Genomic DNA, 20,116 nt, shown 5'->3' with positions numbered 1-20,116 from the left:
TGTAGCTGTGTAGAGGTAAACTGTAAACATATCATGAACTGATCTGCAACTGGTTCATCTCGTGCTTGCATACACAATCTGTGTGTGTTGGGCCATTTTGGTTTTGGGTTTTTTTTCAATGGGTTTCTAGGTGTGTCTCATCATTTCTTTCCATCAGCGTGAACACGCCCTTCAGTTCCATGTGGAACGGTGGACACCACCACCGTGACCGGTGGACATCACACACTGGAAATGCTTGTGCTTTTAGCACATAGACCCCCTTGCTTTGAAGAGTTTTGACTGTAAGCTGGTCTGCAGTCCTGGCTTCCGAGGGGCCTGGGATCTGAGGAGCATGTATGTTCCTGTGCGTGTTTGTACGTATATGCACAGGTAGAAGATGGCGGGGAACCCAGATTCTTGGTAGTGGTGGTGAAGAGGAAATCGGGGATAACAGCACACCAAGGGGAAACCAAGACATATTTGGAAGAGCTGAGAGTTAATACGCTATTGCTTCAAGCGGCAGCTGAATGGCCTGTCTCGCAGAGGCAAATTGCTTCTCTGAAGTTTCTAACAGCGCCTTTTCTCTGCAGAACCGGAGCCATCCACATCGGGGACCGGATATTAGCGATTAATAACGTGAGCCTCAAGGGCAAGCCGCTGAGCGAAGCCATTCACCTGCTGCAGATGGCAGGAGAGACGGTCACGCTGAAGATCAAGAAGCAAACGGAGAGTAAGTTGGGGAGCCTGGTTTGGGGTGGGAGGGCGAAGGCGCACCCCAGCAGGGACCCTGGGCAATGGAGTAGGTAGTGCTGTGGGTTTTCCTTCATGTGTTGTGGAAGGCGAGACAAGGCAGCGTGGAAAGGGGCATGGCCGGGGACAGAGGGAAAAGGTGGGTGTTTTTTGAACTTTTGACTCACAGATGGAAAATAAAGGCAACCCAGGGGCTTTCTGTGCTGCTTGGAAGACATTAGACAGCAGGTTTATGGGTGATGATAATTTTTTTTCAGATTGACACCTTATGCCTTTGGTGCCATTCCTTGTCTGTGTGGGTGTTTCGCACAGAAGGGAAGTAGAAGTTGCTTTTAAAAGTAGAAGAGTGCAGATCTTTTAAAAAATATAACCCCCCAAAATGAGCAAGGGGAGTCTGAGCTAGAATCCGTGAAAAAAAAACCCACATCTTTAATTCAACTTTTTGAAAGCGATTGGCAATAAATCTTTTACGCCCCTTTTCCTGGCTTGTGATCCTAAGATCATCTTTCAAAGCATCTACCTTCACTCTAGAAATCCCCTTCTCATTTCCTTGCCAAGCTCCCTGTGGCTTTGAAGCTGTTCTTCTTGACACGGTATCAAAGAGCAGGAGCATACTTAGTACAGGCAGGCCATGTTTGTGGGGACAGAGAGGGGGGGATTGGTGAAACCGGGGAACATGCAAACTTTTCTCTCTGGCTGTGTAACCACAGCCAAACAGAGGCTTTTTCAGCAAGTTCACAAAGTAGCTGGAGCATTCTGGCTGCATTTCTGTCTCTCCCCACACACAGTATTTTCTTTTTTGTGCCATGCTTCTGCAGTCTCTAGATTTAGCTGGACCTACCCAGCCAATGGCCCACGGTGCTGCGGGAATTGGACAAAATCAAGTGAAAAAGGTCTTCCAAGCAAGTGTGGCCAATGGGATGTCTATCCTGCATCTGGATAAATGAAACATAGCACTTCTGTAGATCTCAAAGCAGCTATGCACCTATTTTTCAAATGGAGGAAGCCCAGGCAGGGAGCGGTGAACTTAGCAAACAGAGGTAGAACTGGGGAATTGATTCATCCTCAAGAAATCCCAGTCTTGTTCCCTGTAGCCAAGTGTCTTGATCCTTGGTCTGAAACACGCTGGTTTTTTTTTCCCCTGCTGACACTTAGCATTGTCACAGCCACTCGCTGAAACAATTGACATGCAAGTGCCAGTTGGAGACTAGTTAATCATTCTGAGAATGAAGCAGGTGTAATTGAAATTTCAAGGTAATCTTGAGTTAATCACGGTGAGCAATCTTCTGAATGCTTGGAAAATAGGGACTTTCAGGACACTGGCCTTTGTTTGGTAAAATAATCTGTCCTCATTGACAAATGCAGACTTTCTGAGGGCCTTTTATCCCAGCCTCTGTGAGTTAGAGATCCAGGGCATGGATAGCTAACACGGTATCTAATCAACGAGGACTTTAAAATATTCAGTACAAAGAAATGCTTGTGCTGAGAAACCATTCCTTGTGTAGCTTTTGCTTTAAAGGGAATTTGATATAATGTAATAAGGGCCTATTATTACTAAAATAATAAAAGGGAAGGTCTGAGCTTCATCATCCACATTCAGCTTTTCAGGGGAAATTCAACCTCAAAATACCAGGCCCACGAATTCCACTGTTGTTGTGAGAGTGCATGGGAGACTCTTGGAGAGGTGGTGATTAGCCTGAATTTATACAGGGTTGTACAATCTTGGAAGGGGGCTATATCTTCATCTTCTGTAGTTTGGGACCAGGTTACGTTGTCGTTGGAATCTCATTGAAACATCTGCTTATAACAGAACGTTTGCAGCCTGAATGCTGACTAGGTGCTGCTCTCGCACTGTTTGGGTCCCATCCCCAAAGGCAGATCATGCCAGAGCAATTTGGGTGAAGCACTGCTACTGTGAGTAAAAAGGGGGCTCTCCGAGACTGGCGAAGCTGTGAGCTATTGCTTGCAAAGACCAGCACTTCTCTGGGCAGGGCTGTTCAGAGGAAGCTTCCAAAGGCACAACAAGATCTGCTTGTGAACTGAGATTAGGTCCCAACTCTCTCGTATTTGGGAATCCTCAGATCCCCATGGTTGCTCCTTATATCTTATGTGCTAAAAACTCAGGCATTTTTTTCTCGGTTCAGCTTGAGATAAGAGTACTGCATGAAATCCTTTCAACTGTATTGCACAGGCCTTTCCCAGCTACTTCTGAAGAGCTAAAGAGGTTCTTCAAAAGACTTATAGTAGCTGGGCTTGCTCCCACATCAGCATAAGCCTTTCCCTGAGGCTCACTCTTTGTGCCTGCTAAAGAGGCATGTTCTGGTTTCAGAATCCTATCCCAAGAAGTCGGGGAGTATAAATGAAGTGAGCGACCCAGAAGATGAACTGACGGACTCCCAGAAAACTAGCAAGCTGTCTGAGATATACTCCACCACAATTCCTAGCGTGGACAGTGCTATGGAGTCCTGGGATGGCTCTGGCATTGATGCCGGGTATGGAAGCCAAGGTAAGCTAGGATTGTCTTTTCTTAAGGGTCTCTGGGCCAAGGTGAGGATAGGCAGAGCCTCTGAACCTGTCTGGAGACTGAAAGTGAGCCTAAGACTGTGGTCTGACAGAATTTGCATGGCTTCTCACTTCCAGCAAGGAACAAAATGTATTTAAAAATGCACTCATGTGGTGCTCTGTGTTGATGTATCTGTTTTAGGTTTTTATTGGCACATTTCTTCTGGCTTATGTGGCATCATACTGTTCACAGCATTTTCAAAACCATTGCAGCACTTTATAATTCACATAATCAGAGGAAGTATTTACTGTCCGTATGTCTTACAGAGTATTTGGTCCATAGCTCACTTTTAATTCTCCAGAGAGGCCATGCAGGACATGTTAATCTTCTTCAGGATGTTTTAAAATCCACAAGAATGTCTTGTGACTAGAAGCACTCACTTAATAAAATGATTAAGATATTACTACAAGAAGGTATCACTAACTCTCTAGTGAGTGATGAGATGAACATATGTCTTCAAGGCCAGGTTTATTCAGCTGTGGCTTCTGGCAGACATATGGAATTGGGATGGAGGATGGTCTAGTCATGGGAAAAGATTTTTACTTGGAGGGAACCACTGGAAAAATAGTTATTCCAGTTCAGATTTAGTGATATAAGCTAGTATTAGCCCATGTTGAAACAAAACAAAACCCTGAACCACCTCTGCAAAAGGAAATTGGTGAAAAGACTGGTGTCTGGAACAGAATGTGAAAACAGGGAGGGATGCTGCAGGAGCAGTGTTGCAAAGCAGCTTCAGCATGCTGAGCAAGGTGTGTGCCCGTGCTCACTGCGCTCTGACTTAGAAAGTTCAAAGGACAGCACCGCGTGTGTGTCTCTTCCACCATGCCTGCATCTTCCTTCAGCCTCCGTCAGTCTGAAGTCTTAATCTGGGAGTGCAGCTGGGACTTGAGGCTTCATTAAGGCAGAATCCCCTGGCCTTTATAATGCTGCAATCCTTCTGCATCTAATTGAATGTTAACACAAGTTGGACACTGGATTTAGCAAAGCGATTACTTTTACGGGTAAATTGATAACGAGTAATTGAGCACAGAGCCATGGGTAGCTGGGCTGACGCCAAGTTGTCCAACATCCATAGACTGCGCCTTTGCTTCAGGGGCTCTCTTGCCTTCCCTGGTAATTGCATTTGGCTGCATGCTGGTGTGCTGGTGCTCACTGGGAAGAGGGGATGGTGGAGGGTAGGGAGAAGGACACGCAGGGTTGCCCGTGGAATGGGCAGAAAATGCTGGATGCAGGGAGACCTGGGATGCACAGAGCCTGGAGACTTGGTTTTACACCCCAAATGGAAAACTATAGATCAGGCTCTGCAGCTTGTGGGCTTTAAATTCATCCACAGCTGTAGGAAAACACTCAGGGATGTGTTTGGGCGAGGGAACTGTGTTTGGCCTGGTGGGAACATGCCACCAGGTGGCTACGAATCCCAGGGACCCAGCCTGTCTCCCTGGAAGGAGGAGGTGAAACCGGTGGCACCCAAGTGACAGCTCTGCATACATACCCCTGCGGTCCCTGGCCCCCAGCCCAAACCTGCTGCCCACCCGCTGCAGGGACCTGCCTCCAGGGACTTTGTTCTGCTCTGGCAGGCAGCGAACACTCCTGCCTGCTGTAAGCTGTTGGCAAGCAGTTTGCTGGGGCTCTCTCCAGAGCAGTCTAACCTTTAAAAACACACAGAGGAAATGAAATAAATGAAATAACAGGCCTTGGCATTTTCTAAGAAAGTGCTGGCGTTGTCTTTGGGTATTTCCAGTGCTCTTAGCTGTTTGGGAGGTCAAGTCTCCCTTAACTGTGTGTTTCTCCGTTACCTCTTCCTGTTCGCTCGGCACAGCGTGTGATGGAAGCGTACGATGTTTCTTGGAAAGGCTGTGGGGATTTCTCTGAAACGTTGAATGGGCAGCAGGAGGTGGGCAGGGCACTCAGGAGGTTTATTTCCACTGCAGAGGAATGCTGTGTTTTGGAAGGTTTCTGTCCAGGCAGCTCCTTGTGAGACCTGGGGATCTTGTGACTGGATTTACATCTCCGGAGTAAGACGCCACAGCACAGGGGAGTCCTTGGGGACAGACATAGCGAAACTTGTCTGATTTCATCCTAACGGTCCGTATTGATCTCCTATCAAATGTGATACAGATGAGCCTCCCCTTCTCTCAAGCCAGCAGAGTTTTTTCTCCCGTTCCTTGCCTTTCACACGTGTGTCCCTGAAGCAGTTTTCTGTGCCTGCACCAGCTGATCCTGAAGGCATGGGAGGGATCTGCCAGCTGCGGAACTGGCTGGAAGCTCTCGAGATCGGGGCTGGCTCTTCCTCATTTGCCACTGCTGAGCACGCTGGAGCTGGTGCCCACCACCAGGTACCCTCAGCACCATCACCCGTGTTGAAGGGAGGCTGTTGCATCAGGCTGCTCTGGATGCAGTTTCTTTGCTGCTGTCCTTTTATATCCTATCATGTTTTTTTCGTACTGTCCATTAAGTCCCAAAGACAGCTGAGAATCTAAATGAAGATTTTTTTTTTTTTTCCTAATAGAAATCAAGCTTCCAAAACCTTCAGAATGAATGGGGTTAGGTATGCTGGGGGAGGCTTGGTAGCATCTTCTCTTTACCCTTTGAAGGACTCGCTGTATCTAAAGGTGGTTGCTTCAACAGCACAATTTCTGTTGGGTTCAGTGTGGAAATGGGAGCAGTTAACTAAGGTTGGAGTTGGCTGGGGGTAGGATCTGCATCTGTAGGTATGTGCAGTCCCAGGTCTGTGGATCCAAGAAGTGGGGGAGCAAAGGAGAAATGGGGCACCTTATGACAAGATCCTGAGAAGCTGCTGTCATTAAGAGCAAGAAGAGATGGGAAGACCAACTTCCTCTGGATGGCTGAAAAGGAAGCAGTATGCAATCCAGATGGCCTCAGGTTTGGGACTTGGGGAAGGAGGCTCTCCTGGCTCAAGGTTTTCTGACCAGGTATTACCCTTGCTTCCACCACTCCTCCCCCAACCTCTTGCCTTCCCTAGGTACGTACATACCTCAGGCTGCGGGCATAGCCCTCCATCCACACGAATGGAGACACAGCAGGCAAAAGAGCAGCACCCCTCCAGGGGACCCCAGGAAAAACTACCCCTACATGGATGGAAGCTTCAGTGAAGACGACTGGGACAAGCCCAGCAGGTATGGAGGGGTGGGCGGAGGCAGGGAGGCACTTCTGCAAATGTGGGTGTCACTGCATAGGGACAAGGGGGCATGGGAATGTGATGGAGTGGCCAGCGATGTCCCCATCTTGGCAGCCAGCAGCCATGGGGAGGGGTGCTGGGGTGGTGATCTGCTCTGTTGAACCACTTCCACATTGCGAGGTTACCCTGATTGTAGCTCTGTGGCACCTCTGCCATGGCCAGGTGACATTTGTGTCTGGAGGTAGGGCGGTCTCAGCTGCATGGACCACAGGTTCTTACTATGTCTCATACTCCTGCCATGTAAAGGCTGCAGTGGTTTCATAGTTTAGGTGTAATAAATAGATACTGTCAGGGTTGTCCTCACGTATGTTGGCCAGACTCCTTCGAGCGAGGATGGAGCTTCACAGTAGCTCAATGCCACAAAGCCAGAAAGGCCAACCAGAGCTCTTGGAGGACCAGTATGAGGTTGCACGTCCAAGTTAAAATCTCCCAAAGCCGTGGCTGGACATCTCTCTCTACCACACTTTGGCCCTTCCAACGCCACAAACAAAGCCACACTGAGTGAGTATGGTCGAGTTAATCCCCTGGCTCAGCCAGCATGGGAGAAATCCTGTAACACCTCCCGAGCCTGTGGAGGAGGCTGCAGCCGCCCCTCGCTTTGGGTGAAAATCCTGCTGGATTTGCCCTGGCCAGAGGCTGCCCCTTGCTGAGCCACACACAGCGGAAAAGCCTTGTTGCTTCGTAACTAACCCTCCCCTCAACATCCTCCAGAGTCCCCATAGTTGTGTGTGTCGTGTTGTTGCTGTCGGTTCTTTATTTTTCTTATTTTTTTTCCTTAACTTTTGTTTGTCCAAACAAAATCCTTAGAACATCTCATGGCCATTTCCACCTATTTAGAGATGATCAAACTGGCAGGAAGGCTGGCAGCGGCAGAGACTTTGTTCTTGTTTTGCTTCTCAGCGAGAGCCGGCTTGCAGTGGTTGTTGATCCCTTGTGGCCCTCCCAGCGTGTCCCTAATGAGGGCTTTGAGCCCTGAAGTCAAAGTGCAAGTGAAACGGTTCATGCTGCTGAGCCATTTTTGTTAGGGAGAAAAACAAAATGTCTCTAACCCCGGCTGCCTTTAGCCTGTAAAAACCTGCTGACCCAGTGGTGCGAGAGCCTGTACTGATTCATCCATGTCCTGGACGTGTTGTATTGCTGATCTGAGAGGCAAGGAACTGGTAACTGGAAGGGATTTTTGCCTCTTTGGGAACCTGGGAGCAGAGGAAGGAAATGAGTAAGGGGAAAGAATTGAAAATTCCTTTTGGGGGGAAATTTTGGTTTGTTTTTATAAAGTCTTGCTGGGTGTTTTTTTGACCTTTCTGCCTGGTATAAAGGCTACTGTCCTTTAAAAGCTGATGAAAGATAGGGGGTAAATTTAAAACACAATAAGACGTGTCAGATACTGCTCTCTCCAGGCAGGCCATGATCCCACAAGGAGCAAAAGCGTGTGTGTTTAAGTTTATGCCTGCAACACACTCCCATTTAAACCAGTGGATGGAAAGCAAAGCTTGTACTAAAGACTTTGCAGTTAATAAAGATCTGAAAAAAATCTCTATTAATAGCCCAAGGGGTCATTATATATTTAATGGAAGCCAACCTCTCTTTGTCTTGTACTCAAGTAAAATGTTTTGGCTTTGCTAAGTGGCTCTGGTGGATGAGCATTCCTTCCTGTCTGCGGTGCCGATGACCATTAAGCCATGAGAGATGCTGCCAGATGTTGCAGAGGTGGAACCTCGTCCATGCAGCTCCTAAGAAGATGTGTAGAAGATGCATTAGGGCTGCTCTAATGTCACTGTCCCCTTGGGGTCTCTCCCCATGACACATTAGTGGATTTATCTTGACTTTGATTTAACACTGCAGAGAGTTTCCTTCAAGAGGCTCCTGTTAAACTGAGCACTGGTGGTCTGAGTTTTGCACAGAGCCTGACGTTCAGTAAGGAGTGTGTGGTGTCACCTACTTCTCTGGCTGGTTCAGAGGACTTCAGCATGTTTAATTCCTGTTTGCTTCAGAAGTCTAAGAATTTAACCTGGCTTGTCGTCAGAGATAAGAGATGCTGAAACTGCCAAGGTGGGAATTTGCAGAACCCCCAGCAAGACATGGTGTTCACGTTAATGTGTGTTTGTGCCAGCTTGAGAGAGGTTCTCTCTGTCCTTACTCTCTGTTGTAGACAGAACGGGTGGCAGTCTTTACATGGCTGTAAGGGCCATGACTGTTATATAGCAAAAAAAAAAAAGAGACCTCCTGAAAGTAACAGCTCAGTTCCCTGGCCATCCCAAAGCAAATGGAACTCGGTTTGTATGGGTTATACATGACACTGACAATATTGCTGGCTGTAGTGTGCATTTACTTGTCCAGTCCAGGGCAATCATTTTTATATACATCTTTGCATTATTTACTCTCATAGAGACCTAATGTATGTATCATTTTCTCACCATGTCTGTTACCCTCTGTGTTTTTCTCTCTCTTCTCAGGTGTTCTGTGTCTCAGATATGAGCTCTATCCCATCAGCCTTTGTACTAACAGTCTATGAGGCTCCTGGTTTACCCATAACGCATCCTTTTTTCTTTCACTTCTCTATTTCACCAAAACGTCTTCCTAAACCTACAATCTTCCTACAGGCACGTTTTAATTTACCCTTTGAACTTTGACATTGCTACACCAACTTAATTCTTCCTTTGAAGGACGCTTGCCCCGTTAGTAAATGCATGGAGGTCTCGTATTCGGACTCTTGTCTGAAAAGTTCATGTTGTTTGCTTTTGTATATGAAGACTCTTCAAGTCTCTGCTTTTACTGGTGAGACACTTGCTGTAGCCTCGCGGCTTTCATCCCGCTGCAGAAGAGTGCTGACAATGTTTGGTTCCTACGTTACAACAGATACCCCAACCGCCAAAATGGCCTTGAGACCACTCACGAGGATAGTTTTTGGCGTGTTTTTGGAGAAGCTTTGGAGGATTTGGAAACATGCGGCCAGTCTGAACTTTTGAGGGAGATTGAGGTAAATCACTTTCCGAATTTGCTGCTGATCTGACTGTTTTGCTGTTGCTGTAAATGTTAGACTCATTCCCCGGATCTGTTAATTGCCTGTAGCATCTCCGTGCTGCCAGTGGTGTGAAGAAGGGTTTGAGTTTAATCCGTGTCAGTGTTTGTGCTAATGGATAACTATGTCTCATTAGACAGTTGCTTGCATGCACTTTTTCACTGAGCCGATGACTTCCCCACCAGGAACTCCAGGGTCTTTTTGCAAACTGTTGCTGGCCAGCAATCTTCTCGTGACTGTTGACAAACCTTCCCTATCAAACGGTAAACCCTCTGTTTGGAAAGATATTGTCTGTCCAAAGCACTTAAAGGCCAAGCAAAAGGAGCCCCCAAAACCCCATGGGGACCGAAGCCTTGGCTTACTTCAAATATAGACAGGCCCACCATATATCTTGCATTCAGCTGTCACTCTGCCGGAAACTGTTTCAGTGAAATAGGTAATTGGAAGCTTTTCAGCCAGCCTTCCCCGTGGAAAAATCTGAGAAAGTAATTGCTTCCTGCAGAAATAAAGGTGTTTCCTCTCTTCACAAACCACTTTCTCTTTTCTTTATCCAAAACACTTTGAATGTCATGTTATTGTGTCCGGTTATAGGATGAGGAGCCTGGATTTCTAAGCTGTGGGATGCAAACAAAGGCCTCCTGAGACCGCTGAGCCGCGGGAAGCAAACCTGCCCGGCAGGATGGGACCTGTGCTGCTCCCCTCCCCGGTTCAGCTCCTGCAGCCTGGAAGGAGGAGTTGGGACCCCGCGAGCTCCTCTCTGCCCCTGCCTTCTGGGTGCAGAGGACTGGGGAGAGCTCGCTGGGTCGTGCACTCCATCACCCCCAGCAGGACTGTTTTTGTGCACAATTGCATATTGCTTAGGCTTCAGAGAGAAAAGGCAATTTCTGAATAATTGGAGGTGGAAAAGAAAAGTCCCGTTTTGGTCTATATGTGAAAATGTTGGTGACAAGGGACTTAGTAATTGTTCTTTCCTCCTTGATCCTTAGCAACTGTAAGTGGGGGAGGAAATCTCAATTAAATTTATTGTGCTGAAGCATGAAACGGTATATTTATTATCTTAACTGTGTAAGAAAATGCTGACTTAAAAAAAAAAACAAACACAACACACAAAACTACAAACCCCCCAGCCCCCACAAACTATAACTTCTTCCCTTGATCACTTATTTCCTGGACCTGAATGTATTTAGAAATTAGTTTAGGCAGCCACTATCAACCTTTCTGAAATGTTGTTGACTGCTTAAGAAAAAGTACCCCTCTGAAATGATGCATAGATGTTTCTCTTCTGCATGATGGCTGCCATCGAAATGTAAAAGAAGGGATTTGTTGGGCTTCTGTGAAATGCCAGGATAGAGAAATTGTCTTTCTGCCCAATCCTTTTCCTTTTCCAGGGATCCGTGGTGCAGGGATGCGTGGGCTTTTGATTCATGCTGTTTTAAGGCTTTGGAGCTTTGACAGTTGTAGCAATGCTTTAAAAAATGTAAAGAAATTTTACAAAAAGCTGAGCAGCTCTAGAGTTTTCGTGTATTTAGCACATTTCTAGAATATTTTGGAAAGTTCTGGAAACAAAAGGAAAGTGCGGTGTTTTTAGCAGAAGTCTGATGCATTTCAACTCCCCTTTTGTCCAATCCAAAGTACCACTGATCTGTTCCTCCCTCTCTGTGTGCCCATCTTCCCCAAGCTGTGGTGTGGGAGGTGCGATGTTCGTTGGGGCTCTTGCTGTATCACAGGTTTCTAAGCCCCAGGTCCTGACCTCCTGTGATTTTATGAGTTACAGATGTTTTTATTTATTTATTTATTTAATTTTGACCCTTCATGCTCCACATTTGAAAAGAATTAGTCACACAAGATGACCCGAATAGCCTGGAAATAAGTTCATACACAGTAGCAATGCACTGCTAGACTATGGGGTATGGGTAGAAACAGGCTTTTTCCAGTATGTCTAGTGGAACGTGTGTCCCTGCTTTCTGGAGGGCAACCAAGACATGGGGAAGAATAATGTGGGGCAGTCACAGGCTGTTGAGGTCTGGTATTGCCCTTTCTGCTCCTTGCACTTAACCTAAAGCACTAGCAAATTCCTTATGATGCTGCAAGGAGCATTTAAATACCTTGAAGATAGAGAAGGAGTCGAATGCTGTAGGAACAGCGTGCTGTTGGGTACTGGCTGGTTTTGGTATTTGAGGCACATGAGGGAGGTTGGTAGCACAGTGTGCACAGACCTTTCTGTTCTCATCCCTGGCTCTGCAACGCTGGTCATGGCACAGCGTTCTGGGGGGCGTTGAGGCTGCCTGAGGTCAGTGAACAAATGTACCCTGGTTGGCTGTACTGCTGTTTGTTAAACTGTGTTTCAAGTATGTGGTAACTCAATGTCCTTTCAGCATGTAGCAGGTATTTGAGTTTTGGCCAAACTTGAGCTGATTAAGTAATTTTTGTGTGAAGACCTGAAAAGTGCAAAGCTAACAGGTTTTTTTGTATTTTATCCATCCCTATTTGGGATAATGTAAGTAGTGCTAACATTTTCATACTGCCACCAGAATTCGCTTTATTTGCCTTTGTTGTGGCTTGGAGCAAAGAGCTGGAGGGCCTTGATTAGAGATTTAGTCAGATGATATTTCCTCTGTGCACAAGAGCAATTGCTCTTTGGCGTGCCACGTTTAGCATTGCTGAATTTTGCTATCTGCTCCCTGCCTTTCCTTTTCTTTCTTCTACCTTTTGACATTTAATGGGTCTGTAGACCCTTGGAGCCTGAACTTTGAAATAGCATTTTTCATTACACCATTTAAATGGACTCTGTGACCTGGAGCCAGTTGAGGTTCCACAGACTGGATTCTTGAGTCCTTCGTTAGCTTTGATCAATGTAATCTCATTAGTGAAAAGCATTGCCAAATGGAGTAGAATCTACTTAGGGGCATCTTTTAATGGATGCTATCAAGAATGACCAGGCTTAAATACTACTTAATTTCATATTTTTAACTCAGTTTTGCTTAGTGACAGCTCCCATTTACCGACAGATAAAATCCTGATTTCTCTGCTGAATTGGCCTCAGTGGAGTCTGAGGTATTGACTTCCCTGGGCCATTGCCAGCACTGTGCAATGCTGATGGTGAGCTGCAGCCTGCGGGAGTAGGCTGAAGAGCCACCCTGAGATCAGAGTGTTCAGCCTTCTTGACTACCAAGAAGGTTCCTGCACAAGATGAGGCCTGCCTGGCCCTGTTTGTGTAGAAAGGGTCATCAAAAAATAACAAGATGCTTCACAAATGTTTCCTTCAGTGATAAAACTCCATGTTGGGGTGGGAGAGCAAGCAGCAGGTCAGCAGTAGACCTGGCAGCAAGCTCCTGAGATCTGGAAATGGCTTGTATAGCTAACTGGAAGAGCTTCTTGGTACTTACATTTCTGTTTAATGAGAACAATGGTGCCCCCCTGTTGTCTGTGCCACTTTTGTTGCTGTGTGGTCCATCTCTTCCTGCTGCTGGCTCAACAGAGTGACTTTGTGCCCTCACCCTACAGGCATCCATCATGACAGGGAGCGTACACAACCTGGGCCTGGAGGGCAGCAAGCTGCTCCTGGACTCTGTCAACCCATCAGGACTGAGCCCGTTGAGGAAAGCAAACTCCAGCTGTGATGATGGACAGACCGAGGGCAGCAGCTCCCCTGCCAAGAAGAACGAGAGGAATCTGGACATGAAGAAGATTGAGAAGGAAATGCAGGAAATCATGTCTCCTACCCCCCTCGAGTTTCACAAGGTCTGTGTTGCCAAGGGTTGGTCTGGGTCTGGCACTGTGGTACCTCAATGGTAAAAGCTGTAGAAGCTTTGTAACCTTGTAGAAAATCTCCTTTGTTCAGAGGGACTCCCAGAAAATGTTCCTTGTTAAAGCTGGCCCCCACCAAGGTCTGCAGCAAAGGTTTCCAGAGGCTCAGATTAAAAGGAAGGGGCCTCTTCGGAAGAGTAACAGGATTTAGCTGCCATGCTTCAGTGGGGTTCAAACCTGTGCTTTGCTGTTTCACTTTATTATGTGAGATTTCCAGGTCCGTGTGTTCTGGAGTTTATTAATTGATGCTACAGATACAGGCGAGAGAGCTCAAAGTACGGCCCCATGGAGACCCACCAACCCTTTTCCAGTGGCACACTTCATTCAGTAAGCCACTTTTCTTATAAAAAATAACTTATAACAACTTAAAAATCACCTGTTTTCCCTCCCCTTCTACTCCACCCCCAGGCCTTCCTGAAGGGGCACAAATGGCAGGACTTCAGCAATAGGATACTTGTTTGAATTCAGTACCCAGCTGCACATAGCCAGTTTAAGCATGGTGCAAGGCAACAGTAATTAGAAGAAGTAATTAACTGTAGAAGCTGCTGATGCAGAATGCAAGCAGGGAAGGGAGCTGGAGAGGTTTCAAAAACTTTGATTGCCTTTTTCTTTCCTAGTGTGACTTTAGAATGAAACCTGCAGTTATGGTAGCTGGAAAAAACAACTTTTTCATGTTTGATCTGCTCTTGTCCTTCAGGGCATGGCAAATGTGTCTTCAAATAAAACTCCTTCATACCTGAAGGAGGGGAGCTGTGTAATTAGGCATGTTATAGGGTGACTCTTAGTTCTGCTGGAGCATCTGGTGTTGGCTGTGTCTGGAGATGAGGTTGAGGCCAGGTGGGCTGCTCCTGTGCGTCATCCTGGGCTCTCTTCTTCCCAAGGACTGCACATCCATGAGGCTCACTCCAGCCAAGAACACGGTGATGGAGTTAGAGCTTCACGGTAGAGATGCACTCACAGTTCACAGGAGGCAAAGGGAGATTTTGGTGGTGTTGGGGAATCAGTTGTCCCTGGCTCCCAGTGTTACCCCGTGGCAAGATGCGCTTCCAGCAGTGCACCCCTCCTTTAGATGAGGCCAAAGCGTGACGTGCTCAAGGGAAGGAGCCAGGCTCTTCTCAGTGACATCCCTTGACAGGACAAGGGGCAATGGGTGCAAGCTGGAACACAGGAGGTTCCACTTAAATATGAGGAAAAACTTCTTTACGGTGAGGGTGACTGAACACTGGAACAGGCTGCCCAGAGAGGCTGTGGAGTCTCCTTCTCTGGAGACATTCAAAACCCGCCTGGACGCGTTCCTGTGTGATATGGTCTAGGCAATCCTGCTCCGGCAGGGGGATTGGAGTAGATGATCTTTCGAGGTCCCTTCCAATCCCTAACATTCTGTGATTCTGTGAAGGGCAATGAGGTTATCCAGTTCTTGTCTTCAGTATGTCAGCACTTACTGATACAAATTACAGGGCCTGGTTGTCGTGGGGGATTTCAACTCCCCTGATATTTGCTGGGAGGCCTACTCAGCCAGCCATCCTCAGTCCAGGAGGTTCCTCCAGTGCATTGATGATAACTTTCTGATGCAAATGGTGGATGAGCCAACTAGGAGAGGAGCGCTGCTGGATCTTATCCTCACTAACAAGGAGGGTCTGGTTGAAGAGGTGAAGGTTGAGGGCAGCCTTGGTTGTAGTGACCATGAGATGGTAGAGTTCAGGATCTCATGTGGCAGGAACAGAATAGCTAGCAGAATCACAACTCTGGACTTCAGGAGGGCCAACTTTGGCCTTTTCAAGCAATTGCTAGGGGAAATCCCATGGGACAGGGTACTAGAAGGTAAGGGGGCCCAAGATAGTTGGTTAGCATTCAGGGACTGCTTCTTCCGAGCTCAAGATCAGAGCATCCCAACAGGTAGGAAGTCAAGGAAGGGTACCAGGAGACCTGCATGGTTAAACAGGGAACTGCTGGGCAAACTCAAGTGGAAGAAGAGGGTGTACAGATCATGGAAGGAGGGGCTGGCCACTTGGGAGGAATATAAGTGTGTTGTCAGAAGATGTAGGGAGGCAACTAGGAAAGCTAAGGCCTCCTTGGAATTAAACCTTGCAAGAGAGGTCAAGGACAACAGAAAGGGCTTCTTCAAATACATTGCAGGTAAAGCCAACACTAGAGGCAATGCAGGCCCACTGATGAATGAGGTGGGGGCCCTGGAGACAGAGGATAAAAAGAAGGCGGAGTTACTGAATGCCTTCTTTGCCTCTGTCTATACTGCTGGAGGCTGTCCTGAGGAGCCCCGGACCCCTGAGGCCCCAGAAGAAGTCAGGATAGAGGAGGAATCTGTCTTGGTAGATGAGGGCTGGGTCAGGGACCAATTAAGCAATCTGGACGTCCATAAATCCATGGGCCCTGATGGGATGCATCCGCGGGTGCTGAGGGAGCTGGCGGAAGTCATTGCTAGGCCACTCTCCATCATCTTTGCTAAGTCGTGGGCAACGGGAGAGGTGCCTGAGGACTGAAGGAAAGCGAATGTCACTCCAGTCTTCAAAAAGGGCAAGAAGGAGGACCCGGGTAACTATAGACCGGTCAGCCTCATCTCCATCCCTGGAAAGGTTATGGAACAACTTGTTCTTGGTGCTGTCTCTAGGCACATCAAGGATAGGGGGATCATTCGGGGCACTCAGCATGGCTTCACCAAGGGAAAGTCATGCTTAACCAACTTGATAGCCTTTTATGAGGACATAACCCGGTGGACAGATGATGGTAAAGCTGTGGATGTGGTCTATCTCGATTTCAGTAAAGCGTTTGACACGGTCTCCCACAGCATCCTCGCAGCTAAACTGAGGAAGTGTGGTCTGGATGATCGGGTAGTGAGGTGGATTGTGAACTGGCTGAAGGAAAGAAGCCAGAGAGTGGTGGTCAATGGGACAGAGTCCAGTTGGAGGCCTGTGTCTAGCGGAGTCCCTCAAGGGTCGGTACTGGGACCAGTACTATTCAATATATTCATTAATGACTTGGATGAGGGAATAGAGTGCACTGTCAGCAAGTTCGCTGATGACACAAAACTGTGAGGAGTGGCTGACGCACGGGAAGGCTGCGCAGCCATTCAGAGAGACCTGGACAGGCTGGAGAGTTGGGCGGGGAGAAATTTAATGAAATATAACAAGGGCAAGTGTAGAGTCCTGCATCTGGGCAAGAACAACCCCATGTACCAGTACAAGTTGGGGGCAGACCTGTTGGAGAGCAGCGTAGGGGAAAGGGACCTGGGGGTCCTAGTGGACAGCAGGACGACCATGAGCCAGCAGTGTGCCCTTGTGGCCAAGAAGGCCAATGGCATCCTGGGGTGTATTAGAAGGGGTGTGGTTAGCAGGTCGAGAGAGGTTCTCCTCCCCCTCTACTCTGCCCTGGTGAGGCCGCATCTGGAGTATTGTGTCCAGTTCTGGGCCCCTCAGTTCAAGAAGGACAGGGAACTGCTAGAGAGAGTCCAGTGCAGAGCCACGAAGATGATTAAGGGAGTGGAACATCTCCCTTATGAGGAGAGGCTGAGGGAGCTGGGTCTCTTTAGCTTAGAGAAGAGGAGACTGAGGGGTGACCTCATTAATGTTTATAAATATGTAAAGGGCAAGTGTCATGAGGATGGAGCCAGGCTCTTCTCAGTGACATCCCTTGACAGGACAAGGGGCAATGGGTGCAAGCTGGAACACAGGAGGTTCCACATAAATATGAGGAAAAACTTCTTTACGGTGAGGGTGACCGAACACTGGAACAGGCTGCCCAGAGAGGTTGTGGAGTCTCCTTCTCTGGAGACATTCAAAACCCGCCTGGACGCGTTCCTGTGTGATAAGGTCTAGGCAATCCTGCTCCGGCAGGGGGATTGGACTAGATGATCTTTCGAGGTCCCTTCCAATCCCTAACATTCTGTGATTCTGCGATTCTGTGAAATTTTCTGAAAATAACTCATGAATACTATGGAGAAGTTTAGATGTTCTTGCTGAGTGATGTATTAAAAATGAGCTGTCTTCATATTTGACACACTATATTGAAAAGTCTCTGTGAACATGTTGATTTTTCATGTGCTGGTCTGGCATACACAAAGGATGCACAGTGTAACTTGGGCCAAGAAAGGTGATGCTCCATTAATAACGCTTGCTTTGTTGCTCCTTGGGTGAAATACGGCAGCTTGGTCTGTATTACACTGCTTGCATTTCCTTCCACGTCCAAGGGAGAGGGACTGTTGTGTGGTCGGTTATATGCCTGTCACCAAAGCACTTGTCTATGCAATCTACCTAAACTGATGGTGTCTGGTAGATAAGGCTCCATCTGTATTAGCTGCTCAGGCTAAGAAAAATCTGCCCAGGAGACCCAGAGGTCCACACACATTACCTATGCTATTCCTGTCCTGCCAACCCTGTACATCTCCTCCTTCCTCTGTGGCAATAAAATCTGTGTTCTGTTTCTGCCCCTCCAGATGACACTCCACAAAGACCCGGAGAGTGAAGACTTTGGATTCAGTGTGTCGGATGGCCTGTTAGAAAAAGGTGTCTATGTAAATATGGTCCGGCCGGATGGGCCAGCAGATCAGTGTGGCCTCAAGCCATATGACAGAGTGCTTCAGGTAATAAATGCAAAATGCAGTTCTGGAGGCTGGGACGGAGTGAATGAGTGGCTGAGAGGAAGAGAGAAGTGAGACCCATCCATGGCAACACTAACTTTAATGAAAGGTAATAGTTAGCCAACTAGGTGAGCACTTAGCCACCAAGCATTCAATGAGACCTGTGTTTTATAATGAGAAATCACTAGGTAGTACCTCCAGGTGGTACCCCTTGGTTACACCTATTCCTATTCCAGGACACAGCCTGCCTGGCACTGGCCTTTTTGAGCTCGGGCAGCTCAAAACAACTGAAAAGCTGTGTTGCTTCCCCCTCTCACCCTCAGTCTTTTCCTGTCATGTAAGAGGGTGATTTTTGGATGAACTAGACTCTGTTGACCAATATGTGCTCCTGCGAAACCCCATGTAGAGTTAAGTGGTGTTCACGAAGTTCTGTGCATGCCTTTGACAACTAGAAGAGTTTTCTAGGAAACACATCCTTCAAGCAAAATGTTTTTCATGGATATTTGAAAGATACTTGATCTGAAATAGCTGACGCAGAAACAGAAGAAAAACTGTGGTCAAGAGCACAGTCTGTAATAAATGTGACCTGGGCACATCAGACTACCAGAGGGACAGTAAGAGCATGGTGAGTTTTGGAGATTGGAGAGAAGCTTTATGTGGATCAAAACCAACTATTTTATTTTTGAGGCAACTCAAACAGCAACTGAGAAAGCACAACCCCAATGGAAAAGTTGCCACCATTTGGAAATGCAGATATTATGGCCATATTTGGAAACAGTCAGAAAGATGTTTAGTTTTACTAATTTCTAGGCAGGGGTTGTTAGCTGTAGAATTAGAGCCAATATATTATGTACATCAGGTAAATGAAGAACTGGCAGTGCTGTGGGGAACCTTGTTTAAGCTTGTTATGGTCTCTAGCCAGTTGGCTGCTATACAATTATTCCTTCTCGGCTTCAAATAAAAGATGGTGCAAGAATGAACAAGAAGCTAATTAGGCTCTGGACTGCCTTTCTGTTGAATGTTGGATGTGTCACTTTTTGCGAGTGCCAAGTGCTCTGGGAGGTGTGCCCAAAATCCGAAACAGAGTGGCGTGGAGACTTTCGACACACCCCCCCCCCCCACCTTCCACATGCTGCGCCGCACGACTTAGACCTACGAGATGAGGCGATTGCTATCACGTTGACATGTGGACTTGTGAACGAGGGATTGCAGACCTGGTACAGGCAACTCCCGTCAAGAAGTACAGCGATGCATTGCTGAGGATGCTTCACGGCCTATAACAGACCCTCTGCCTCTCGGCTGGATGGATTAGCTGGAGCACGGCATTGCACTAATGGCACTTCTGCCCTGAAACTGCCTGGCTGGTGTAGGGCAAAGGCAGAGCAAGCTCCTGGCGTATCTCTCCTTGTCCATGTGTGGTCTAGAAATTGTTCTTAGTTACTGCACTGTAAGGAGCAGTATTGGGGTCAACTGTGTGGACACCAGCTAGGGCAGGAGAACACAGCTACTGTCACAGAGCCCAGCTCCCTGGGCATGCGTTAATGCTGGGAAAGGGTTTCGGATGGAAAGGTTGCATGGACTCATCCAGTCCTTACCAAGAGAAGGAAACAAGGCCTGGCCCCAGGGGTTATGTTCGCTCCAAAGGTGGGTGGGAAATTCCTTTCTCCCTTCCCTGTTTCCCCTCCCCGTACTGTTTGCCAGCCCCCTCCATCCCGGAGCTGTCGTGGCACCAAGCCCAGGTGCTCTGCTAGCTGTAGGTGAGAGAGCTGGGGTGGTTCTTGCAGGTGACCCAGCCTCGAAATGTGCTTGAAGGTCTGCAAGAGACAGCAGTAAAAGTGCTTTGACTGCCGAATCCTGCAGAGAGAATTTGCAGCCGCCTTCTGAGCCCACATGAAATGCATCCAGACTCCTCTGAAATGAAGGATGTAAATGGAGAGAGCAGAGGCAGAAACTATTCAGTATAGTCTCAATTTACTGCTGGCTGAACTGGAAAACGGTTGGCTGAAGCCTCCGGGTCTGAGCTGTATTTGTTTTCTAGGTGCTGAATACTCCGCATCACAAATTTAAGGCCAGTCAAAGCCATGATGGCAAAAAAATCATGGAAAATGGCAACCTTTCTCCTACAGGCTTGGAGAACTGGTTTTGAGCCCTACAATGTTTAATGCTTGTAATGCAGCCCCAGACACTGGGCGTCAGGGTTTATGCCTG

At 47.5% G+C, this 20,116-nt stretch overlaps 1 protein-coding gene across 2 annotated transcripts in view; it reads left to right on the top strand.

The window, feature by feature from the left end:
• The window catches only part of GRIP2 (glutamate receptor interacting protein 2), a 90,310-nt gene that overhangs the window by 67,907 nt on the left and 2,287 nt on the right, over positions 1-20,116 (top strand). Inside the window, exons 18-23 of one of the 2 annotated variants that reach the window (XM_068408445.1) lie at positions 570-709; positions 3,059-3,235; positions 6,276-6,429; positions 9,348-9,468; positions 13,015-13,251; positions 17,765-17,911. In XM_068408445.1, the coding sequence (XP_068264546.1) occupies positions 570-709; positions 3,059-3,235; positions 6,276-6,429; positions 9,348-9,468; positions 13,015-13,251; positions 17,765-17,911 (976 nt within the window). Of the gene's footprint in view, positions 1-569; positions 710-3,058; positions 3,236-6,275; positions 6,430-9,347; positions 9,469-13,014; positions 13,252-17,764; positions 18,018-20,116 lie in introns of both variants that reach the window. The other variant, XM_068408443.1, reaches the window with a different exon arrangement.

Source organism: Nyctibius grandis, chromosome 10, assembly GCF_013368605.1.
Source record: "Nyctibius grandis isolate bNycGra1 chromosome 10, bNycGra1.pri, whole genome shotgun sequence".
Lineage (NCBI taxonomy): Eukaryota > Metazoa > Chordata > Aves > Nyctibiiformes > Nyctibiidae > Nyctibius > Nyctibius grandis.
This window is presented reverse-complemented; position numbering and strand designations above follow the sequence as displayed.